This window comes from Larimichthys crocea, unplaced genomic scaffold, assembly GCF_000972845.2.
Source record: "Larimichthys crocea isolate SSNF unplaced genomic scaffold, L_crocea_2.0 scaffold249, whole genome shotgun sequence".
Classification (NCBI taxonomy): Eukaryota; Metazoa; Chordata; class Actinopteri; family Sciaenidae; genus Larimichthys; species Larimichthys crocea.
This window is the reverse complement of record NW_020853301.1, coordinates 198,420-224,819: the sequence shown is the minus strand read 5'-3', so window position 1 is coordinate 224,819 and position 26,400 is coordinate 198,420. Positions and strand designations below refer to the sequence as shown.

Here is a 26,400-nt window from a genome sequence, read left to right as displayed (position 1 = left end):
CTTGTTTGTCATCTTTGCATGCTGTTGTGCCTTGGGTACAATACCATGGACCCTGACAAACTGATGGAGTCTAACTTAAATTCTAAATATGTGATATTCTTCAGTATGTTTGGCAAAAATGGAAACAAAACCAAACTTAAGCAGAAACAGAAAACTTGAGCATCTCAATCCAAAGATGATAAATGAAGTTTGTAAGTATGAGCAAAAGTTTTGGACCAGTTGGACCTGATGAATCTGATCCCAGATCTGAAAGATGACTGTAACCCATCATGTAAAACTGACATGTTGTTTTCATCTGTGTTTTTCAGGATCAGACCGATCATCTCCGGTCCCACCCTCAATGCCCCCTATGCCTGTGCCGTTAATGGCATCCCCTGCCCAAGGTCCGTCACCTCTAAGCCAGTCCCCGCTCATCCTGCAGCCCCTTGCTTCTCCACTGCAGGTAGGAGTCCCGCCCATGTCCCTGCCAATCATCCTGAACCCTGCCCTCATAGAAGCAACGTCCCCTGTACCGCTACTTCCCAGTCCCAGACCTGCAAGCCCTTCTAACGAGGTCAAGTAAGAGAACTCAACCCTCTACTCCCAGCCAGACCACCACCCCCCTTCAAAAACTGGACCCAACAGACTTTAACTACAACTTGATCAAGATCTGCTTGTCACCAAGTTTTTAAAATGACATAATATATATGAGACCACAAATTAAATGTACTCTCGCAGCAAAATGACACCAATCATTGGTGTACTTTTGTATTTTATTCTTGTTCCTATAAGGACATGTGGCGTCATGTCCAGAAACCCAGGATCAAAGTAATACTCTGAATATTCCATGTAAAATTCTGATTGAGGCAAAGTGGCTTTGTCTTAAATGTGGGTTGTGACACGTGTTTTACTCTGGAGGTGTGAGTGAGGTTTGGAAGGTGTTATTCTCATTTGTTTTGTCTAAAAATCCCAAGAAAAGAGCCAAGTCAACCACGTTAGTCCATCTCTCAATACCTTCTATTCTCTTTTTAACTACTTTAAAGATTGAGACATTTCCCAAAACAGGAGGAAATGGTGCATTGTTGGAGACTACATTCATTAATGGAAATGTAGAAAGGTGTGTGTGGAGTCTAAATGAACTAGTGTGTGTGTTCATGGTAATGAAGGTGTGTTTTTGGATTAAACTCACTTTAATACACACAGAACATGTTGGTATGGTGTGGCTCTGCATGTGGGATTTGTTGGCAGTATATCACCTGCTTTGAGGGACTTCGACTTTCTCCTGAATGAACTTAATATCATAGATTGATTTAATATGTTTTGATGTGTGAGGGTGGGCGACTTCCTGTTCTGATCAACATCAGGTTCATGTTTTTAGAAGAATCACTATCAGAACTAACACGATGCAGTACTCATCTGAAATCATTGTGAAGTTTTCAGTAGGAGGAGGAACAGCATTCTCACCTGAACAAGAGCACCATTTTGTTTTTATTTCCTATATTTGAACTTGATCAGACTGGGAAGACCTCATAGCAGCATTCTCTCACCTGTGCTTAATATCAATGTAGAGATTTACGGCCGGGACTTTTAAAGAGCCACACAGGCAAGTTATTTGGTTATTAGGTACTGCATGTTGCTCCAGAGCTTTGACTTCAGTCAGATATTCCACAGTAACAGAGCTGTTATATCACCCACCACTCAGAGATCAGCATCTGACTGAAAAGTGTACAGAAAGTGTACAGTTTTTGTTTCACACAGACCAAACTATGCTTGAATTCACATAACTGGACTGGAGATGTCACATCTACAACATTCCAAAATGTAGTTTGGAAGTGTACAGTGAGTTCGGGCTGTTGTACAGAGAAGAATTTGACATCCAAATAGTGACTTTTATGGTTTATTTTGAATCTAACAAATAATTTAAAGAGTTCAGTATTGATGTCATTTTGTCATGTTTGTGCCGCACAGTGCGTACAGCAGTCCACACGTGATTAATCCCCAGGGGCCTGTTACTCCTCACATCACTAGGAAATCTGTGGAAGATAATAGCAACTCAACACCTTGTTCCATGGAGTCAGTTCTGAAAACTTCAGTTTAAATTAGCACTGAATCTATAGTATTGAAGTACTTTTACTTAGAAAACCATCCATCTCCATTTATGAGGCTTAAACTTCATTTTAGTGGTGTAACCTTACAAACTCATTAACTGGATTCTCTGGAAGTGAGATTATTGAACAGCATACATAGAGCACACAAGACCATATAATATGATGAATATTTAGTACTATTTCAATTTTTTTATCGGTTAAAAAATGAAAACTTAAATATGTGAACTGTTCAGGACACTCGTGTATGTTGGACACATCAAACAGATCAGCTGTCAGGGTCACATCTCGACTGAAGACTAAACTTTAAAGTTTTTGATATCCGAGGTCAAATGTTGAAGTGCTATTTTTGTTTCGCAGTCAGGTGTTCAGCGACTGTTTGTAGTTTGCTTCCACACAACTCGTTTGTCATCTTTGCATGCTGTTGTGCCTTGGGTACAATAACATGGACCCTGACAAACTGATGGAGTCTAACTTAAATGCCAAATATGTGACTCAGAGCATAGTCTAGATGTGGATATAAAGCTTAACATCCATTCAAAGTGGCCCTGGGATTCTCTCAGTGATGTTTAATGTTATTTATTGACTTTGGAAAAAGAGAAAGAGTTGGACTTCATCACTGCATTACAGTTGATATAAATACAGTGCGTGTATGTCAGTCAGGTAACGCTACAGCCTTATGGAACCACCAACATGAGATTTGTAAGCTGTATGTTTATTTGTTGTATGGGAGCTGATTCTTGCTTGAACAGGAAATTACATGAATATAATGTGTATATATATAAATGATAGGTAAAGTACTTTTTACTATGTAATAAATATAATGTAAAGAAAATGATAATTCTGCTGTGCCGTGTTGTTTATCTGAAAAGTTGTCTTATTAAACCTGAAACACAAACATCACAGTCCGGGACATTATTCAGTTTATGTGTCATGAAATGTAGGCCTGTATACATTTAAATGTTGGTGTTCAATTTCAAAAAAATGTGAGGCAGCACCTGCACGAGTTCTACTGCCAAACAATGCAGAGGTCTCTCCCGCTTGTGCTGTGTGCAGTGTTCTTCAAGCTGCTTTGAAACTTTACACTAGAAGAATTTGAACAGCAGCAGTAGTGGTAGTTCAAAAATGATCAAATTGACAGACCACAGGTGATGTGAAAAGGCAACTCAGTTGAGATAATTTAAAAAAGGCCCCTATTGATGGGAAACTCTGGAAGATTACAGGACAGAACAACTTTCAGCCCTATTCACCTATTGTGGCCAACCTCTACAAAGAAGGTAGAGAAAACAGAGCTCTGAACTCGTTCAGTGGAGCAACAGATCTGGTTCAGATATGTGGATGACCAAGGAAATCCAAGCTTTCACAGAGCACATCAACTCAGTGGACAGGAACATCAAGTTCACCTGTCAACTTCGTTACATCACCCAAGATGATGTTGTGAACAATAGCCTGCCTTTCCTCGACTGCCTGGACTGTGACGTACACATTAATGAAGACAGGAGCCCACACACATAGACCCTGTTCAACCCAGCACCCACTGCGGCTGTGGAGGTAGAGTGGGTTGTCCACTAAACAGATGATCGGCGGTTTGATCCCCTCCAGTCGCATGTCGAAGTGTCCTTGGGCAAGATATTGTCATTTTATTATTCATTGTAATTGTACAATATGTTTGTGTTGATTTGTTCTGTACACGTGACATCTATGTCTGTCCGTCCTGGGAGAGGGATCCCTCTTCTGTGGCTCTTCCTGAGGTTTTATAACGGGCTAGTAAAATAACGCCTCCCCCATCTGATGTCACAGGTGCCCTCCGAGGCAAAATGTGTTTCGTGACTTTGGGCTATACAAGTAACATTTGATTTGAATTTGAAGATATTGAACCCCAAATTGCTCCCAAAGGCTGTGCCATCGCCAATTTCGGGTTGTGTAAATGTGTGTGAATGGTTAGCTCCTCAAACTGATGAGCAGTTGGCACCTTGCATGGCAGCTAATGCCATCAGTGTATAAATGGGTGTGAATGGATGAATGAGATATGTAGTGTAAAAGAGCTTTGAGTGGTCAGACTAGAAAGGCGCTATATAAGTACAGTCCATTTACCATCTACCCACTAACTGATCACAAGCTTGGTGTTACGAGAACTCAAGAAAAGGAACACAGGGGTGTGGATTAGTTTAGCTGGTAGAGCATCCGCCCCATGTACAAGGCCAAAAAAGAGAGAAGGAACACAAACGTTTGAGGGATGCATTCAAAGTTTGTGGACACCCTTTTTGGAAAAGTGATCACAAGATCCAGGAAGGGCAACATTAACACAAACTGGTACACCTCAAAGACAGTACTCCCCACACCCAGAAAAGCAACCTGGTGTAGCCAAATAGCCACACAATGGCGTAGCTCAACACAGGAGGGCCAACTCATCAGGACTAGACTCTGCAGTTTTCTTACACCTTAGGAACAATGGACACTCTTTTAGTGACAATGATGTTTTGGACAGAGAAGAGAAGACTGCCATTTACACGGGAGCTCAAGTGACTTTCAGTGAAAAGAATGGCATGGTCTACAACCCCACCTAGGCCAAATACCGGAATCTCCCCACCAGTCTCAGAACTGAAAAAGCCTTTAGGATATACAACCAAGTCCAGTTGCCCCGGATTTAACCTTCTTGAAGAAGGATGACCTCGATGACTGAGAACCTCCACAGACCTGATTTGTCTGTGGATCCAGTCAATGTGATGTGTGGCTGATATTCAGGAAGTTCTTCCATGATAACACAGTCGCTGTGTGAACACTGAGTGACGCCTGCCAATTGAGTGTGGTGGCTGCTTGATTACATTATATTACATTACATTACATTACATTTAGCAGACGCTTTTATCCAAAGCGACTTACAGAGAATGCAGCACCTGGACTGAGCCTTTCAAGGTAAGCATGAAAGAAAAAGGGGTAAGTGCGAGTCAAAGGTGGGTTATCATCCAGCTACTAGTTTAATTACATGTAGTTCAGCGCTAATAATAAGTGTGTCTATGTAAATTTAAATGAACAGGTTCACAGTGATTTCATTCTTTATTCAGACAGGAAGGAACAGGCAGCAGGCTCAGTGAAGGCGTCCATGGTAGACCAGAGGGAGTCATGAAGTGATGCCAGTTACTAAACTTGAATGGATGTTCTGCAACAGTTCAAGCAAAGTTCTGGACAGCTGCTGTAGACTGGTGATTATTTCATGTATAATATAATATCGCCATGGATCATTTTGATTCGTTGCTGCACTGATTAGATCATAATCCTCCAGACCATGATTTTATTTCATTATATTATTTTTCTCTGAGGCTCTTAAGAGCTTGTGACTGAGACTGTGGACTGCCTCAACCCTCTCTCAGACAGAGGAGTTGCTTTTACCACTTCATGTTTTGTGGATTAAACTTCAGGTCAGTCAGGTCTGGCATACCTTATTTTAATGGCCTGCTCTGTATTTTTGTTATTGTCAACACATCCCATGTGCAGATCCAACAAATACTGTGTGTGTGTGTCAAAGCCTGATATACCTTCTTCATGTCCACAGAGCTCTATTACTGTCCAAACACTATTAACACAAATCAAGCAATCATCACAGCTGTTTTACAAAATTACTGAGACTAAAAATGAAACTATATATTTTTTAAATGTCTTGTCTTCAATAGGAAGCAATGGGTTTTGGGCTGAGAGCCACAGACAAACACACATGGACTATAAAATTAATGAGTGTCTAAAAATGCAGATTAACAGTGGGTTTTGCAAGTTCTTCTAATCGATGTGTACTCCACATTCTCTGGAGTATTATAGTATGTGCATGTTTTTACTGTACTGTAACATATGAGATGGATATTTATAAATATTTTTTTAAATCATATTCTCAAAAACGAGACAAAAGAAAAAACTAATTGTTGAAAGTCTGAGCGGACCTCTGGTGTAAAACATCTGAGTTTTTATTTCAAGCAGAATGAACCACAGTTTTTTAGTAAACTAACTGTATCAGAAACTCCAGAGGCCAGGAAAAAAAACTGTTATATTTGTACATGGAATGTAAAAACATCATTTAAACAAAGGACCATTGTGGCAAACTGTACGGGTTTAAATTATCTAATCTAGAAAGAATGTAATCTCTTGAAGTGACAGTGGAACATAAACATTAACACACATTTTTTCCCCTCTTTAACCAAGACAGAGTCCACATCAAATCTCCTACTGCCATATCACTTATCTACACCACCTGCAACAAACAACAGTTAGAAAAACAAACCCCTAAAACTACAGAATCCTCACTTGGCGTCCAGCTTGGCCATTTCCTGAAGGTATATCCCAATGCTCTCACTGTCAAACAGAACAAAGTAAATGTTTTTCAGAGAGGAGCTGGTGGATGACACAAAATGGTTGGAGATAGCCTTGAGGATGAGCTGAGCAGCCGTTTGCTTTGGGAATCCATTCCTGTGAGAAAAAGAGTGAAAAAAGAAGAAAGACTTTTCAACAGTTCAACACTATACAACAACACAGCTGTCTACCATAATCATGGAGATGAAGGCTCAGACACCATCATATTTAAAAAGAGCTCATAGTACCCTATTACCCCACTAGAACCCTTACCTCACTGCACTGTCAGAACACAGGGTTTATTGTTGTTTCTATAGTCTCCAAAAGTAGAGTGGGAGTTAATTATTGTGGCTCAGGTGAGTCATTGTGGGCATTGTTGAGTCTTAGCATTATAAAGAGTACGGTCTAGACCTGCTCTGTATGGAAAGTGTCATGAGTGTCATAACTGAAGTTATGATTTGGAACTACATAATAAAACTGAACTGCATTAAAATATTGTGAGAGGCTATGGGGTGGGATGTGAAATATATCCACAAAGTCCAGTTGGAGTAATAGATCTAGAGTCTGAAGGCTTATGTGATGCTAAAACACTGCAGAGCAATATTAATAATTGCGGACTCACTGCAAATGAAATGTGTGTGAGGAGTTGTGATCATTCACACAAGGTTAAAGTGGCTGTAAACACCATAAAGAAACATTAAGATAACCAAACACAAGTCTGAAACTGATAGTACATAAATGAAGTGGTCATAGGCTGCCTGTCACACTGGCGCCTTAAAGTCAGAAGCTGGTTCGCTGTCATGAATGACACAAACACATAGTTTGAAGTGAGTGTCGCATGCGTTGAGCTCACCGTCCGGCAGGAAGTGAAGGGAAAGCCACAGACTTGAGCTTCTTCTCCTCAGCTGCTGAGAGGCAGTTCTTTACTGTCTTCTCGAGCTGGTCCTCACACTTGTCTGAACCCCACTGAGGGACGTTACAATGAATGATGAAGCGGGCAGCCATCCCACTGGCCTGGCTCACTGCCACTGCAAACACACAAACACTGACCTTGACTGTTTTATCCTTCACATTATACCCTGTTGGGGGCAGCTATGGCTCAGTCAGAGGCGGACGGTGGCCTATTCAAGTCCATTATGGACCAAAGTATGAAATGTGGACTGGTAGCCAGTTCAGCTCCCAGGCATTGCCAAGGTGCCCTTGAGCAAAGTACCACATCCCTAGCTGCTCCCAGGGTGCTGCTCTGTGTGGCTGCCCATCACTCCACCATCTCTCTCCACATTTGCATGTCTCTGAGCCCTTTGACTGTGTGTGGTTGTATTTTGGGTAAAATGCACATTAAATAAAAAAAGAATTTCCCCTTGACGGATTAATGAAGTATCTATTCTATTCTCTTTTGTTCAATTCATTCATTTCACATAGTTGAGGCCTAAATTCTTTGATATTTGCATTCAGTGGTGACAGAATTGTTCAGACATAAATGAACCTGGACTGAGTTCATTGTTAACTGATGATGAAGCTCTCTGAAGATCTGAGGGGTTCAGTACAGAGGAACATGGTGTGGATCATGTGAGAGGTACCTGTATGAACACATTTATTCTTAAGCTGCACATTAAGAACTTTTTGCTTTTGTTTCCTTGTACCTACAATTTTAGATTAATTTAAAATGGTCCATGCCACCCAGTCTTGATAACACAGCTGAACAGGATGCTGAACACACTTTAATGTAACTATGCATATTTAGCTTTATAAAATACATCCCTGACAGTGTTGTATGGGATTCAAAGAGGTGTTTTACACTGGGTACTAGGTACAAGTCAGTCTAAGGAGGTCAGTTTTGATCTTTTTGATCTCCTCTAAGCAGAACCGATAAAGATATGATGTGAGAAGAGGGAGAGGAGAACGACAGCAGCTGACAGATGCATTATTCAATTTATGTGTGTGTGTGTGTGCCCGTTGAAAACACTCCTGCTTTTAACAGTCTGATTGCTGCTTCCTTATCTAAACAACATGTATGTGGTAACATTGAGGGAGATGTGAACATCTCCATGGCTTTGTGCACACTGACACACAATAACGTTGTCTTCTTCTTCTGCAGCGATGAGCCATTCACAAATATCCACTTCAAAACAAACCTCATGAAGAGCACAGCTGACTCTATCTGACAGTCTGTACCTGATGCCACCTCCAAAGGCCCCTGTACTTTTCGCAGCTCCTTGACTCCCTCCATAAACTCTCGGCCTCCAGCTTTCTCCAGTGCGTTGCCTGGAAACAGGGCATAGCAGCAGGTGAGCGCCATTGGATTGAAGTCTTACAGGTTGTTAATAAGAAATAAAATGCACATGAACGTGTCCTTCTCACCCACACCATCTTTGAGGTCCATCTCTGCATTTGTCGGGTTAATTATCCCCTCCACCTTGATTGTTCCAATTTTGCTGATTTCACTCTCTGTTAGCGAAAGCTGTGGATTCACAGAGGAAGGGTCAAAACACAGCTGCTCCATTTTAACTTGGTTTATAGATTGAAGGCTGACAGACTGTGTTGTTACTCCCATTAATACATATTTACATTGGTTGTGTTACCTTTTGTCCAAGGAAGAGGCTCTTTGCTGACAGGATGGTGAATCCATCTCCAGGACCGTCTTCCACTGTGGAGTTGGGCACAGACTCGTTGTCTGTGCTCTTTTCCAAATGGAGAGAGAAATGACACATTTAACTCTCTTCAGTCCCAGCAGAGTGAACACATTCAACAAGTTGGATATAAAACCTCAGTAGTTGTTGAATATAGACACTGACAGACTGATATCCAACAACACATTTTCTTTATTCTCTGATTAGATAACTCATGATTTATTGAGTCTTAAACATACCAAGCTTTATTAGATTTTATTTTGGCAAACTTCTGACTGAACATAGATGCACTGAGCAGTTTGGGATACATTGGTCAATCAGATGTAAAATTTATGATCCTGGATACAAAGTAATTATGATTTGAGATCCACTTATTGGTATTTTTGAGCCTTTAACCGGATCTTTATCCTTATTTTTCTTTAAAGCAAATGTATTTGAGTGGATTTCAGAACTGCTCAGACTTGGGCCTGGGCTGGACTAGACAGAGGTATATGAGAGGTATTTGAAAACTCCGGGAGGAGTCTCAAATTAAAGATGAAAAGTGTTTATATGTTTTATACTTTGTAGGCACTAAGAAAAGCATCAGAACCCAAACTGGACCCCTGCCCAGTGTGACCAGTGATGACATGTTTAGCCGCATGTCGTCATTTCACCGCTGGCTGTCGAGGTGGTGTCCAGCAAACGATGTGGGCTTCATAGATAATTGGACACCTTTCTGGGGAAAACCTGGTCTGCTTAGGAGAGACGGCATCCATCCCACTTTGGATGGAGCAGCTCTCATATCTAGAAATATGGCCAAGTTTATTAGTTGACCAAAACCATGTCGACAACCCAGAGTTGAGACCAGGAAGCAGAGCTGCAGTCTTACACGCTTCTCTGCGCCTCCATTAGAGCAGCTGCCCACCCAGTCCTTTTAGTATAGAGACTGTGTCTGTCCCCCGTCCACCTACATTATTTAAAGATAAAACAAACAGAAGAGGAGTTCATTGTAATAACTTAATAAAAATTAAATCAACATCTCCAACAGTCCAAAATAAGATAATTAAATGTGGACTCCTGAATATCAGGTCTTTGTCATCTAAAGCTGTCTTAGTCAATGAATTATTATCTGATTATGATATTGATTTGTTCTGTCTCACTGAAACCTGGCTGCAGGAGGATGAATATGTTAGCTTAAATGATTCGGTATTGAATTCAATGCCATGTCTCAATGTACAGGACTTGTCTACTTCCTTTAGCCACCCACAAATAGACCATCTTGTTGATAGTACTACAGGCTCATTACGAACAACTCTAGACTCTATTGCACCTCGGAAAAAGAAGATAATTAAACAAAGAAGGCTAGCACCATGGTATAGCCAGCAGACTCGTAAAATTAAAACAAGAGGCACGTAAATCTGAACGCAAATGGCGTGCCACTAAACTGGAAGAATCTAGCTTAGTCTGGCAAGATAATCTCAAAACATACAGGAAGGCTCTCTGTAATGCCAGAGCATTACTATTTAACCCCAGGTTTCTCTTAATCTTAACGTCCACATAAAACAAATTTCGAGGACTGCATTCTTCCACTTACGTAACATCGCTAAAATCAGACGCATTGTCTCTCAGGCGGATGCAGAAAAACTAGTCCACGCATTTGTTACTTCAAGGCTGGACTATTGTAACTCTTTGTTATCAGGCTGCTCTAATAAGTCTCTTAGAACTTTGCAGTTAATTCAGAATGCTGCTGCACGTGTTCTGACAGGAACCAAGATCAGAGCTCTCCCATTTTGGCTTCCTTGCATTGGCTACCTATTAAATCTAGAATAGAATTTAAAATTCTTCTCCTTACTTACAAAGCTCTTCATGGTCAGGCACCATTGTATCTAAAAGAGCTCATAATACCTTACTACCCCTCTAGAACACTGCGCTCTCAGGATGCTGGGTTCCTTGTGGTTCCTATAGTCTACAAAAGTAGATTGGGAGCCAGAGCTTTCAGCTATCAGGCTCCTCTTCTGTGGAACAAACTACCATTCTGGGTTCAGGAGGCAGACACGGTCAACACCTTTAAGAGTAGACTTAAGACTTTCCTTTTTGATAAAGCCTATAGTTAGGGCTGCTATAGGATTAGACTGCCGGGGGACCCCTCACTTCCTTTCTGTAAATCCAGTAGAGAATAAAAATAACCGAAGCACGGAGTAACTGAGTAACATACTGTGAGGACACAGTATAGAAAAATCCAACAGTTTTTAACAATTAAGCATCCTAGTCTGTACACAGTGTTCAATAAAATCAATAAAGCAACATATTTTACAAAAATGTTGAACAGTTACAGCTGAGCTTATAATATACTGTTCCAGGTAACACTACAGTATGCCTGGCACAAGACAAGCTGCATTACAGACTCCTGTGAATTATTCTACTTTATTTAGTATTCAACTTGTGTTATTTTGCATTGCACTACATTTTACAGATCAATATTGTACTTTTTGTTCCACTATATTTATGTGACTGCTGCTTTTGTAAAATAAAATTAAAAAACAAAAACATGATTGTATCTTGTCTCTCTCCTCTCCTCTCTCTCTCTCCATCACCACCACCATCTGTAAACATACATGTCTCATTAATGCATGTTACTAACTAAACTTCTTCCCTGGAGTTTCTGTGCTCTGTCGTCCAGCAGGTTCTCATGGATCGTGGCTGCTGCTGTGGTCCTGCATGATGTCCACTACATATATTATTACTGTCATTATTGTTACCATATCTCCATTACAATTTATAGTTGAGTGTGCCTGAAAGCGCACACTATATGTTATCCACCGTGCTTATTCTTATTGAGTGTGCCTGAAAGCGCACACTATATGTTATCCACCATGCTTATTCTTCTTCAACTTATTATTGAGTGTGCCTGAAAGAGCACACTCTTTAAAATCTCTCGGGCTTATTCCGATTATTCGTCTTCCGTTTCTTCCATGTTTTTTTCGCCAAAAACCATGACAAAAAATGAATGGGTGTGTATTGCGAGAATTTTCGAGAGCTAATGTAGGAAAATTTGTCGTCTCACTCACATTCGCCTGCTAAAGCTGTCAGATATATAGTTTTGGCGGGAGACGCAACGATGTGGCAGCAACCCCCATCGACAGCCTCATAGACTCCCATGTTATTTCGAGGAGAGAACTTTCCAGAAGGAGCAGGGAGCACCTGTGCTTTCTCTCACTCCCGAGGCCAAAGTTTATACAATTTTCGCCTGAAAATGGACAAGGATATGGTCCACGAGATGAGGATTCTTGCGGTCATTTCGGATTTTGGTTTGCGGCACACCTTATGCCATGTTCAGCCACCTCTTCGAGGGACTTCATTTGAAGCTTTTGTGTGTGCTAAGGGGTCAGAGGGAGAGGGAATGAGCATGCGCGCGCACCTGTAACTAATTACTCAGACACTCACACACACACACTGACACACAGACAGGGAGAAGAGGGGGGAGGGGCTATTTTCAAAATAAGAGTCAGAAGACAGAAGCCCAGCGGTGGCCATTTTAGCAGTTATTGGCTCTTAATTTGAAGTTGTCTGTCTGAAATGACAGACGGAGACAGCAGAGCAGCAAGCACGTTAGCGCTAGCTGTAAAGACATGCTAATTGCTAACATTAGCGGCCAATGCTAAAATTAGTGCTAATTGGCATTAGCCACTAGGAATTAAATACATGCCAATTGCTAACATGCTAATGTTAACATGTTAATGTTAATTGCTAGCACATCAGCGCTAACATGCTAATACTAACATGCTAATGTTAATTACTAGCGCGTCAGCTCATCGGCGCAAACATGCTAATGCTAACATGTTTATGTTAATTGCTAGCGCGTAAGCGCTAGCTGCTCCTTTGTCTAAATAAACATGTTAAAAATGACTATTTGAGGTGTGCTTTTTGAATGACCTGACCTGCAGCTCACCCTGGTTGCTTGACAACCTCAAGCATGCCTTTGACTAACTTTTTTGAAGTCTCTGTATGATATCAGACTATCAAGACTACATTTTTAATGTCGGCCATTTTATCCTTCTCTCTCGCAGACAAAAACACAGACACATAGACAGCGCCGGTCCTGGCCACATTTGCGCCCTGGGCGAACCCCCCCCCCGAGGCGAACATTTTCTCGTGCGCCCTAACGCTCCGCTAACTTAATGAGCGGTATCGAAAATTACCGGTTTTTTGCTTTTTCGCCACCCACGGAGAATGCGCCCTGGGCGGCCGCCCACATTGCCCATAGCTAGGACCGGCCCTGCACATAGATAGAGACACACACACACACACACACACACACACACACACAGACAGGACAAGCACACATGCACACACAGTCCCTTCAAAATAAGACCAATTAAAAAGGCAATGATGACACAGCTTGTTGTATTAATACTGAATTTACTGAGCAGTGTCAGTAATAATGCATGGGGACGACGGGGCCAGAGTCAGGCACACTCAAAATTTCTTTAGAATTTTTTCTAGTTAGTTTTTAGTTTAGTTTAATTAGTTAATTATTTGCTGCCGCTGTGCATCTGTGTCTCTCTATCTCTATCACAGGTTCCACTGCTACTGTAATCATTTTATCATTCATTGTAATACATTGTCATTTTATCATTCATTGTAATTCATTGTCATTTTATCAGTCATTGTAATTGTACAATATGTTTGTGTTGATTTGTCCTGTACACGTGACATCCATTGCACGTCTGTCCGTCCTGGGAGAGGGATCCCTCCTCTGTGGCTCTTCCTGAGGTTTCTTCCACCTTTTTTCCCTGTTAAAGGTTTTTTGTGGGCAAGTTTTTCCTCACTCGAACCGAGGGTCTAAGGACAGAGGGTGTCACTCCCTGTACAGATTGTAAAGCCCTCAGAGGCAAAATGTGTTTTGTGAATTTGGGCTATACAAATAAAATTTGATTTGATTTGAAACTAAGGTTCTTGTACATGTGTTTCCTGCTGTCAGATTTGGATCTGTTGCATGGTCCACTACAGGTCTCAGTAGGCTACATACAAACATGTTTAACATGTTTCTACCTGTCCTGATGATTTCAGCGCATCCAGTGGATCCTGCTTGTTCTCACCTCTACACAATCTGACTAATCACTGCGTAAAGTTGACAATTAGATTGTTTGTTTCAGAGAGTTCTGATTCTGGCTCCCGACTGTGTTTGACAATCTGACAAGTATTTCCTCTGCAGCATGAGGAGGCCTTAATGGCCCCCATGTCCCTGTGTGTTCTGTCCATTCTGAGTTGACTGACCTTTGGCTTGCGGCCTCGTTTGCCTTTAACCTTTTTGAAGGACTTGATGGGTTTCTTGTTCTTTGAGCGCTCTTCCTGCTTGTCCGGAACGGAGGCTTGATTGTCAACTTTCACCCGGCCCCCCCTCTTCTTGGAGAGCAGCTCTGGGTGGATGCGAGGAAGGACCCCACCATTTGATATGGTCACTCCCCGCAGAAGCTGATGAAAAAAGCAAACAGTTTGCACTCAGAATAGTGTTCTTTTTAAGACACAGTGACTGCTCTGGTGAAAGCAGATGTGAAATGAGTGTGGCTGATCCCAGCAGAGGTTAACCACAGTGTTAGGATACTGAAATATTAGCTGCTACACACACCATCTGCTGTCAGCTGAAACCTTCACCATAACCATGCACAGGCCTCACATGTAGGAGAAGACTCTCACTCTTTTCATTACCATGATGGCACCTTGTTACTAATGTAACAATAATAATATAATTATAACTCTTCAAAGACTATTTGTAATGTGTGCACCCACTGCATTCATTAGCAACATGCTGAGGTATAATGCATTTTACTGTCATATCTGATGTCTGTGGAAAAAACAGTTTAATGTTCTCAGAGTGACTCAGCTGGACAACATGTCTTTGTAGGGATGGAGACACTGCTGTGTCTGGCACAATAGATGAGGTTAGACGTGCACCAGGGAACCTGATCCACTGGAAGTCCCAGATGGCATAGAGAGATACAGTACGTCTCTGAGATGCTGCTGGAGGCTGTCACTAACTTAAATGTCACAAGTGACCGTTCATTTTAAGCCCTATTGTGTATATTAGCTGAATTTGTTAGCCAGCTGAATATGTGTGTTCAGCTCTGCCTGTTTGGTTTTGTAGCCCAGCAACAGCTGGTTGAATTTAAAAAGCTGTGGTGAAGCTGCTGTACCTGACCTGCTCAGCAGACAGACACAGTTAGAGCAAAGCTGCTGAACTCAGTTTAGTTATATTAGGAGTTGTTGGAGACCAATCAGACTTAGATTCAACATGACTCCAAATGAATGATAACGTGCTAACAAGCAAATAATAACTGTCTGCTAACACATTCACCAGAACTTCATAAGGTGATGATGCTGTACTGTATGTCTACACAGATCCCCGGCTCCTCCAGTCTGCATGTCGAAGTGTGGGCAAAATACTGAACCCCAGTTTACTCCAGAAGGCTGCGCCATCAGTGTGTGAATGATGAGAGTACGAAAATCAGAACACATCACCCCCATCCTTCACTCACTGCACTGGCTTCCCATATCCGCTAGAGTTCATAAAATTTCTCTTCTCACCCATCAGTGCATCTATGGCAACGCACCCACCTACCTCAAAGAACTGCTAATCCCACAAACCCCCACACGATCCCTCCGCTCCAAAAACTCTAACAATCTCTTTCGCCCGAGGACTAAGCTCAGCACCATGGGCGACAGAGCCTTCTGTGCCACTGTGCCCCTCCTATGGGACGCCCTCCCTGACCATCTGAGGTCATCACAGACCCTTGAAAGCTTTAAAAAAGGACTTAAAACTTTCCTTTTTTCCTCATCCTATTGTTTTTAACGTGATTTCTTTTGTTGTGATTTACTGTACTTGTTGCTTTGTGTGCGTATACTATGTGTGTGTGTATTGTAGCACTTTGAGATTTGCTTCAAATGTAAAGTGCATTATAAATTAAATTTACTATTATTATTATTATGTATTATTATTAATAGGCCATGTAACTATTTACACACACACACACACACACACAGTCAGCCACTTGTAGAGTGTTGTCTTACCTGGTTGAGCTCCTCATCATTGGCCACAGCCAGCTTGATGTGCCTTGGAGTTATTCTGCCTTTCTTGTTGTCGCGTGCTGCATTTCCTGCCAACTCCAAGATCTCAGCTTAGAGGAGAGATAACATTGTGTTTAAACTACTCCAACATGCTGTGTCTGTCCTGTTATTTCAACATATTTACTTTGCACTACTTGGACTCCTAGCCCAGTCTATTCCACTGACAAGACACACAAACACACATCTTCTTGCTACAATGCCCATTCCTACTTCTAAAAGAATGATTTATTCACAAGTTATTAGATCTGTTCTATGACTGTAATGCTTTGTAGGTGGACGTTCTATGATTGTAATGCTTTGTAGATGGATGTATTGGAATGTAATCAGTAAGGTTGTTGCCGGATGACATCTTATTTGATATGATAAACTACTTCAATGTTTTAAATAAGAACATATCTGTTGGATTCTATGTGCTGAATTATTAGCATAGACAGATGCATCTGCTGTTACAGACTGGAGCTGCTGTGTATTAAGTGTGAATCATGTGATGCCACCCTACCTGCCAGGTACTCGATAACTGCTGCCATGTAGACAGGTGCCCCCATACCAATGCGGTACTTGTGCGTGCCGGTGCGCAGGTACCTCATCATCCTCCCCACTGGGAAGATGACACCCGCCCTGGCTGAACGGGACAGCTTGGTGGCCTTCTTCTTTCCTCCTCTGGCTGACATCTTTCTCTAGACACAGAGAACAACCACAACAAGTTAGCAGCAGATATTACATAAAATACACATACTGTAGCTGTTTAAAAATGTATTATTGTTAATTATTAATAAGAAATTATTATTATTAAAATTGTCCAAATATTATTAAACCCTAAACTGTGAACAGGGGGATTTAATTTCATACAGCCAATTTTATTTGTCCAGGTTAAGGCTCTCATCTCAGTCATTTTTGCCTTCACCAACATGATGGAGGTGAATTACATCACGTCTTTGTAGTGGTTGAAAATTACATTTAAAATATTTATCAAAATGTATGTGAAACATCTCATTCCAGAGTATCCCTGTTGCTCTGGACAGTCCATTAAAAACACTGGAGACAGTGTTCACAGGGACTATTTCTTAAGTCAAAAGTAGTACCACTCATGTTTACATTTGTAGAACAAACAATAGACATGTTATTTACAGAACTACTTTCCCATTAAGCTTTTTATTTGGATAGTGAATTGATAATTGGATACTAATCGATAAAGCATTCATGTGCACATAGATAAGCCCTAGTTATAATCAATTATTTACGAGGGATTAATGACATATGTTACATGTGAATTACAATTTCACTTTCAATATTCTTAAACATAATATAGTTCTTCATATTGTCAGTGACAATAAGTGAAGAGAAAACCTACGTAACATGCAGTACTTGAAGCGTTGAAGCGTAGGAAGTCATTTTAACCATTTTAACCACCTAAATGTTAAATCTAAATCTAAATGTTAAATCTAAATCTAAATGTTAAATCTAAATGTTGAAGCTAAATGTTTCGGGTGAAACTAAATATTTAGCTAATATGCAAATTCAAATGCCGGTAACCGGAAGTACCAAAATAAAAGGTCGAGGAGGTCAAAGCGTGTTTATAGTGGCAAATAACGAATAAAACCCATCTTATCTGGGGAAATGGACTATTGGACATGGATTATCGTGATAATAACTACCTAAAATAACAAACACGTTTGGAGAAACTTTATTTGAAGAGTACTTTTTTATGACCTGTAGCCACTATAGCCAGCCACAGGGGGGCTCACTTTGACTGATCTGTCATTTTCGCGGGTGTAGGATCTTCTACACCCACCCGCCCGCCAATAAAGTTTCTCCAAACGTGTTTGTTATTTTAGGTAGTTATTATCACGATAATCCATGTCCAATAGTCCATTTCCCCAGATAAGATGGGTTTTATTTGTTATTTGCCACTATAAACACGCTCTGACCTCCTCGAGCTTTTATTTTGGTACTTCCGGTTACCGGCAATTGAATTTGCATATTAGCTAAATATTTCGTTTCACTCGAAACATTTAGCTTCAACATTTATATTTATTTAGATTTAACATTTAGATTTAGATTTAGCATTTAGATTTTACATTTAACATTTAGGTGTAACATTTAACATTTGGATTTAAATATTTAAAATCTCTCTAAGTTCACAAATATTGTTTTAAATGTCCAAAAAAGTGACTTCAAACCAGTCTTTTAAACATTGTTTGAAGCTAAATGTGCTGTTATTTTCGGCGCAAGCCGCTTTTAACAAACCACCCCCCGTCTCTATGTAAACAAGTACGAGCAGTGAGCTCTCTCATAGGCTGCGGCCTGCAGCAGCGCCGCCGGAAACTCACACGTTATTTACATGTACGCACGAATTAACACGGCGGCTCGCGCCTGTCGCCAAAGGTGGAAGGATATAATATGCGCGTGCGATGTTCAGTGGACTGAGAAGAACGGGAATGTGACCACGCTCATGTCGGCTACCGTGACTGTAGCGAGCCTACCGTTACAGGAGAGCAAGTAACGTCACTAAGACGAAGCTACGCAGACGTTAAACTCACTTTTCTGCTATGTAAATTGTAGTAAAGAGCTAACTGTGATTCAGGTGATGAAATGTATTTATTCGCTCACTCATTTAGCGGAGAAACAGAGCTAAGGTTTAATGTTAGCTACGCCAGGTCGTTTAGCTAAAGCAAATGATTCAGTACACACTTTTACGTGTTATTGTAAAACAGAGATATTAACCACAGCCATTTGAAGAAGCCCCCGCCCGCCCCCTTCTTTTTCATGTAGCTCCCAATCCTCTGCGTATGTGTGTGTAATCACATCAGACATGGGAAGTAAATGTTCCCCGGTCAATCCGGATATGCGCCGAGGCATGAAAAATGAGAAACGCTCCAAGTTTCTACCTGTTTTGTCCTCCTTTCACCCGAATCAGCGCTGGCCACAGATGCTCCTGCACGGAACACAGAAAAATCCCCACGGTGGAAGACGGCACGCTTTGTTTTGCTTTTGTATATTTGCTGTCCCTGTGCGTAATCTTGCTTCTCAACCTTAGAAGAAAAAAAAAACAGCCCACAGAGCAAGCAGGAACAGCGTAGTCTGGTCGGAGGCTGGCTCTATGCTACTGATGCTGCAAAGGGGAAAAATTCAGTGAAAACGCCCCCCTACCATGGCTTCAAGAGGGAGCATGTTGATTGCTGATTGCTCAGAGATAAAGGGAGCATTGTGTCGACGAGTCTAAATGTGACATATAGGCTCATAATAAAAAAGCATTCTTCGAGAACGCCCTATAGTACCTAAATGACATCTTAACAGTGACCTCTCATGAGGCCTGATAAATCACTTCATAGTTCTTCCATGACTTTGTGTGAAATGTGACTGAAAGCTGCTTGTCTGCAGGTCTAACAGGTAGTAAAACAGTATATGAATGTGCAGACTGTGGGAGTGAATCATACAGATGATCCCCCAGCAGCATTTTTGATGCATCAGAAGAGAAACACAAGGGGGGCTGAGGGAGTCGAAGCAGCCAATCAGATCACTGGACTCTTCTTTAATCTGTCAAACCAATAAATCCATGATGGGGGACAACGGCTGCATCCGCTCACTGAGGATAAGGCTCTATATATTGCATTGATTCCCACATTCCCACAGAGCAGATAAAGTTAGATTTTGAATGTGTCCTGAAACTAAAGCAAACATATGAAGAAGGAACTAAGGGCACTGTTACAGAGTGAGGTCATTATTATAGAAAGACGGTACTCAGTGCTGCTGATTTTGATTAATGTTAGCTCAGTGTTTAGCCATGCTTTGGATCTTGGCCTTGATGCTCTGTGTGGACTTTGAACTCTACACTATGTACTTCTTGTCTTTATGTAAATTTTCCTGTTACAATAAAGGACATGCAAACTGCCAGTCGCAAGGCCTGAACAATAAAACACTGTCCAATTAATGTTCACAACACACTGTGTCCTTTCCTTGCATAGATAAGCAGATTGTATGTCTCAATATAAGCACATAAAACCACTACTGTATAGCGCAAACAGTAACTAAATGGTTTTCTTGCAGTACAAAGGAAAATCTTATGTATTAGTATAGTATGGGTGTCTCATAGCTGTACGTTTAAATTTGCTTGTACATGGACAAAAGAGACACAAATCCACCCTGATCACACTTAATCATAGGCAGGAAAACACTGTCAGTATTCAAAGACATTATTACATTGAGTATCCACATAGACATGAAAAAATCTGATATTCCTGGTCCACTCTTTAGAACTTTTGAAACTTAATAATAATAATAATAATAGTTAGAACTGCAACACCTAGTGCTTTTGATGGCTGCTAGAGCCCAGCAGTAAGCTATAATCAACATAAACCTAGAATCATATGTCTGTATTTTTTCTGCCAGAGTGAAGACCATCTGGATTATTAAAGTCATTACAAGTACAAAGTCAAACTGTCAAACAGTAGCATTCCTAAACCAGAATAGTCAACAGTGTGGGGTGTGTTTCTATCTATTCATGAACAGCTCCTGGGAGGAATTTCATTTTTGTTACTGTTCACATCTCCTTTCAGCCTCGAGTTAAACAGTGAAGTAACACAACGTGAAAAAACAGGGATCCTCAGAGCAATCTATTTATTTTTTTTTCAAGACTGCAGAGGGTGTCTGTATTTTTGCTCAAATCTCTGGGAAGTGGAGAGGCAGCTTTGACTAAATAGTAGTTATACAATATCTGTGCAGGTGTCATCAAAATTAGATTGACAGTGTATAATTAAAGATTCCTTGGCCAGCCACTGCTTGCTTTAGAACATCATGATTGTGTAAATGTTTTATTTCCTGTATTTTAAGTTGTTACACTCTCTGTTTGGCATAAAGGCATAAAATGAACTAGTCGTGACCTCTGCAGCCTGTACTTCTGTGTCTAACTACCTGAAGAGCCCCTGCTTATATGTAATGTATATAACAATATAAATTTACTATGTTATTATTTACCCATGAATTGGACATGACGGTGTTGACTAAATGTGAAATGAGTTTAAATGGGTTGATTTTGAGGATGTCACTTTTTTTGTAGATTTTGCATGTGTGCACACACATCACAGGCAGAGCGGGTCATCCACTAATCAGATGATCGGCGGTTCGATCCCCGGCTCCTCCGGTCTGCATGCCGAAGTGTCCTTGGGCAAGATACTGAACCCCAAGTTGCTCCCGAAGGCTGTGCCATCGGTGTATGAATGTGTATGAATGCTTAGATCCTTAAACTGGCACCTTGCACGGTAGCCAGTGCCATCAGTGTATGAATGGGGTGAATGAGATATGTAGTGTAGAGCGCTTTGAGTGGTCGGAAGACGAGAAAGGTGCTATATAAGTACAGTCCATTTACCATTTCATGTATTTTATTTTATTCTGTATTTTTTCTGTCTTCTTTATTTCTGTACAGTTCCTCTGCTGCTGTGTCAAATTGAATTCTTCTTACAGGTGATCAATAGAAGAACATCTTATCTTATCTCTTCTTACTGGTGTTATCACTGATGGAATGGGAGGAGGATTGCTTAGTTAAGCTATTTTTTGTGTTCTTTCTTCTAATTGATTTCCTTCCCTTCTTTTGTTACCTGTTCTATGTGATTTTCACTTGGCTCAAATAGCAATGTGTGTGTATAAATACCACACAGATCTTGACAACCTTGGTAAAATGTTTACTTTCCCACGCTAAAATCTGCCTCCGCAAAAATAATCAATAAAGTTAGAGTTCCATCTAATCAAATGCAGTCCAGATGTTCAAACCATATCCTGAGTGATTTTGTTTGTTACATTCCTGGTAGAAAGCACAGTGGATGCCTGCATGAGCTCCTTTCAGCAGGCTGACAGTACTGCAGTAAGTCAAGTTGTAATAATGACTCCCACATGAAAGGTGGAAGGTCAGTTCAGTTCAATATTTTATTTATTTATTCTTTATTTGAGTCTACAGAGGGCAGCAGAACACCAGCTTGGAGAGGCTCTGTGTACCTAAAATGGACTCTTTCTGGACCAATGGTCAGAGGTTCATTCTTGATCATAGAAACAGCAGTTGACAACAAATTCACAATTAAAAAAAGAATCAAATTTGACTTTATGACCTTGTCAAAACCAAAACACAGTTACAAGACTGCAATAATAAAAGAGAAGTGATACAATGAAATGTTGATGGTGAATAAAATGCTCTAAATAGATTCCAACCTTGTGCCTCTAACGTGAGGCAGTTGTCAGTCTTGTATCTTGCACACTGACTACTGGGAGCCACTGTGGAGGCTCTGATGTTCTGGTTAGCTAAAAGGCTGTTTCAATGACATAATAAAAGACTGCAAGATCTAAAAGTCTAGATCGATAACTAACATGATTTATTTGAAGTTTTTGAACAGGAATCCAGTAGAAAACAGAGTTTGTCTTGAGATGTTTATGACAAAGCAAAGAATTCTGTAACTGAAGGGAAACTAACATCCAGTTTCTTACATCACACACATAATCAGGCAGAGGGCTCTGCAGATGTGTGGTAGACACATTAAAGATATTATTTAAGAACAGTATGAGTGGATATAACTGTGATGTATGTAATGCTGGTGTTTTTTAACTTATCTTCACTGTTTTTCTGTTTTCATTGTTATTTCCTGTTTTATCTCTGTAACTCTTGCACAGTACAGTGTCTTGTAACTGCTTTTAAAAGCGCTTTCTTAATTAACTTTATTTACATACTTTCACCAGTAGAGAGCAGTACAGGCTTGATTAAATGCCTCAGTTGACTCGGTTTAACATGAACAACATTGCGTTTGTGACTGTCTGCCAATAGGATTCAGAATCAGCATCAGTACATTTGTATCCAAACAGGATATAATCCAGCTGGGGTGGATTCACACAAATACTGTACAGTAAAAACATGCTGAAAACCTCATCACACCAATAATTTTTTAAAACTCTTTTCTTTCCATTTTGTTCTGGTTTTGGGCACGCTACTGTTGAGAAGATACAGTAAAGTGTCAGAAACAACTCTGGTTATGTTGATTTTTAAATGTAAGTCAATGCTTGTTGGCAAAGGGCGGCAGTTTGGAAACAGAATAAGAGCAATCACTGACAGTGTGAGAGGATCCAAAGCTCTGCGAGCGAAAATAATAATAATAATATATTATATTATATATATATATATCTATATATATAATATATAGATATTTATTATTTCATGCAGTCAATCTGTTAGTAACAGAAGCAATTTAAAATATGTTGTTTATACAGTCTTCCCAAAACAACATACAGTACAGTGGTCCCTCGTTTATCGCGGGGGATACGTTCTAAAAATAACCCGCAATAAACGAAATCCGCGAAGTAAGTTTTACAATTATTATACAGGCCGTAAAACCCCTAACCACACACTTTTATACACCTTTTTACACGCATTTTGTACAGTACTTCCTTAATCAGGACGCAGTGCGGTTCTCCCTTAGCCAATTTAGGACGCAGAACACAATGCACGTTCATACTGTACGGTACGCTGTAAAAAAAAAAGCATGCAAAATTACACTGATACAAATCCGCGAAACAGCGAGTCCGCGAAAAGTGAACCGCGATATAGCGAGGGACGACTGTATATTTTATATCACATTATTTAGTCACAGAGCCCTCTACAGGCCCAAGGACATGACACTATTTATATTTATCAGCATTTTGCTTCAATACATGTATAACATAATAAAAGTAAAATTCAGCTTGCTCACTCTCTAATGTGCTGATTCTACTTCAATCTCATCTCACCATGAGCAAGTCAGTTTTCAAATAATAATAAATAGTGCTGGCCTAAACATGAACATACATCATTCTGGAGAAAGATAGCTGATTGTTTCGTTTCATTTCTAGGTTGGAAATTCTGGCATGTTGGGAATTTGATGACCTGGAAATGAGACTCAACAATCTTTTGCAAACCTAACCATGTTGTCTGTGTGCCGAAATCTAACCAAACCTTAACCATAGCATAGTTTAATGTCAGGAAACCTTTTGATTTATGAAACAGTAATGTCTTCCTGCTGATAGTGGCTCAAATCAAAGAATGCTGAGGTGTGTCATTTCAGAAGAAATTGATAAACATACAGTATAGCATATTTTCTTCTTTTTTTTCTGTGAACGGTGAAGAGTAGTACAGTGATACTAATTATTATGCCAAAAAGGACCCTAAAAAGGCAAATGTACAGAGATAACTAGCAATGGTCTTAATTGGGAACAAAAAAAAAAAAAAACTCTGGAGGCCGTGCGCACCTGTGGTACTGCTGCTCAGGTGATTTGATTTTTTTCTCAAGATATAGAAACTGTATCTTTGTTAGCTGAGGACAACTTACGCCTTTATCATTCTAATTTCACCTCTCTAGTCAGCCCAATTAATTAGAAACACACGCAAGGGTTCGGTGTAGGAGTTTCAAAATGCTTCACAAAAGGATAAGAACAGCGAAGAAAAGACAAGAAACTGTAGTTTAGCCTCATTGCACAATAAAATGAATTTTAACTGACTTAGAATTTAAATTAATAGTGAAGTAAGTGAAGCATAAAAGTGGGAAATAAAACAGTATAGAAGAAAAAATGACGACGAGCAACATCAACAAGGGACAGGGAATCTTATTAATCTACAACCTGGTGTAGCCAGGTCACTAATGTACTTATTTTACATGAATCTGATGGCCCTGGTCAGCTGATATGACACTGGTGTTCACTGAGATAATAATAAAGTGGATCCACTTTGATGCTGAGTTGCAGACAGAGGGGTTACAGATTACACAGGCAGGGAGCTTTTCTGATTTCTATTTAACACTGTTTAGGAGGATCATTAAACTAAACATGACAGCCAGTAGCTGGAAAGTAATCAAATCTTTGTTCTTTTTTTTTTAAATACTTTATTTATATTTTACAAGTTTTTTCAAAAGACAGTAACAGGACATACAGGAGAAAAAACAAAAACAAAAAGAACAAACAAAGGCTGCCAGACAGTTCACAAGATAGCTATTCTGTTCAAAGTTGTCACTATCAATATGTGCAAGGTGAAAGTACATGAATAAGTTATAGCCAGATAAGTCAGAGTCCCTGTGGTTGTCAGGTGATGTGACACTGCGCCAAGAAAGGTCCCCAGGTTTTCTCAAACCTCTTTTGTGTGTTGGGTTTGAACATACAGAGTTTTTCCAACTGTATAATAGACAGCATTTATTTCAGCCAGTGTGCAAAACAAGGTGGAGTGGTGGACTTCCAGGTCAGGATAAGTTTCTTAACCACCACCATTCCTATCCGCCAAGCCATCTGCACGTTGCGTGGTAGCTCAATAGATGTTACAGAGCATTCAAAGATGGCGAGGTCCTGGTTAGGCTGAATGTCTTTGGAATAAGCTAGCGAAAGCCACTCCAAGATTGCAGAGTCCAAAAACTATGCAGAGTTGAGCAGAACCAGAATAGATGCGCTAGTGACCCCTCAGCTGAACCACACTTGTCACATACAGGAGACACAGATGGAAAGATGTGGTTTAGTTTTGTTTTCGAGTAGTGTAGTCTATGAATCACCTTATATTGAATTAGCCTGTAGCGTGAGTTAATAAAACAAGAATGAACCTGGGACAATGCCTCTTCTCAGAACTCTTCTGATATCTCTGAGTTCAGGGCGCTGGCCCAGGCATCCCTAATGTGATCTGAAGAAATAGTAGTGGTAAAGCAGTTCACAAATTTTGATACCAGCCAGGAGTAAGAGATTTTCAAGAAAAGGATGAGTGGTAGAGGTGAATTTAAAGTGTGGGCAATTTTCCTTACTAAAATGTCTGACTTGAAGATATTGAAAAAAATGGGAATTTGGAAGGTTGAACTTAGTCCTTAATTGAGTAAAAGATGCAAATTTGCCATCAATGTACAGATCTAAAAATGTTTTGATACCCCTCTCTCACCAGACCCCAAACACCACATCTAGCACTCCAGGTTTGAATGAATGATTCTGACATATTGGAGCATGAATGGAGACACTCGGAGTCTGACAGGCCACCTTTATCTGACTCAATATTCACAGAGAATGCTTTAAGGTAAAATTTTGTTTAATTGACTTGTCTATCAGGGCAGAACCAGAAAATAGAAGGGCAGGAAGTGAAGAATTCCTGATCGCAGAGGCTTCTAGTTGTAACCATAAAGGGCTCCCATCAATCAGATCCCCTCCGCTTTTCCAATAGGTAAGAGCCTTGGAGTTAGCCGCCCAATACACAGTAAAAACGGAGTGTCAAA

At 40.4% G+C, this 26,400-nt stretch overlaps 2 protein-coding genes across 4 annotated transcripts in view; one reads left to right on the top strand and one right to left on the bottom strand.

Annotated features, from left to right (window-relative positions):
• Positions 1-2,978, top strand: part of gbf1 (golgi brefeldin A resistant guanine nucleotide exchange factor 1) — a 93,016-nt gene extending 90,038 nt beyond the window's left edge. For all 3 annotated transcript variants that reach the window (XM_027275914.1, XM_019263763.2, XM_019263762.2), the window contains one exon: positions 309-2,978. In XM_027275914.1, the coding sequence (XP_027131715.1) occupies positions 309-562 (254 nt within the window). In that variant the 3' untranslated portion in view covers positions 563-2,978. The remainder of the gene's footprint in view (positions 1-308) is intronic.
• A 3,039-nt stretch (positions 2,979-6,017) lies between these two features.
• Positions 6,018-19,321, bottom strand: macroh2a2 (macroH2A.2 histone). Its single transcript, XM_027275913.1, has 9 exons — positions 19,045-19,321; positions 16,656-16,833; positions 16,100-16,206; positions 14,309-14,506; positions 9,005-9,103; positions 8,784-8,883; positions 8,598-8,687; positions 7,276-7,450; positions 6,018-6,539 (listed from the first exon to the last, which is right to left on the bottom strand). The coding sequence occupies exons 2-9, from the start codon at positions 16,825-16,827 to the stop codon at positions 6,374-6,376; spliced, it is 1,107 nt and encodes a 368-aa protein (XP_027131714.1). The 5' UTR covers positions 16,828-16,833; positions 19,045-19,321; the 3' UTR covers positions 6,018-6,373.
• Between the last annotated feature and the right edge of the window lie 7,079 nt (positions 19,322-26,400).

Excerpts from the sequence above, each read along its gene's own strand:
- macroh2a2 (XM_027275913.1), bottom strand. The coding sequence starts at position 16,827 with ATGTCAGCCAGAGGAGGAAAGAAGAAGGCCACCAAGCTGTCCCGTTCA. Across the intron at positions 14,507-16,099 it reads ATGATGAGGAGCTCAACCAG|CTTCTGCGGGGAGTGACCAT; the intron begins GTAAGACAACAC and ends TTTTTTCATCAG. Across the intron at positions 6,540-7,275 it reads CCTTCACTTCCTGCCGGACG|GAATGGATTCCCAAAGCAAA; the intron begins GTGAGCTCAACG and ends TTTTTCTCACAG.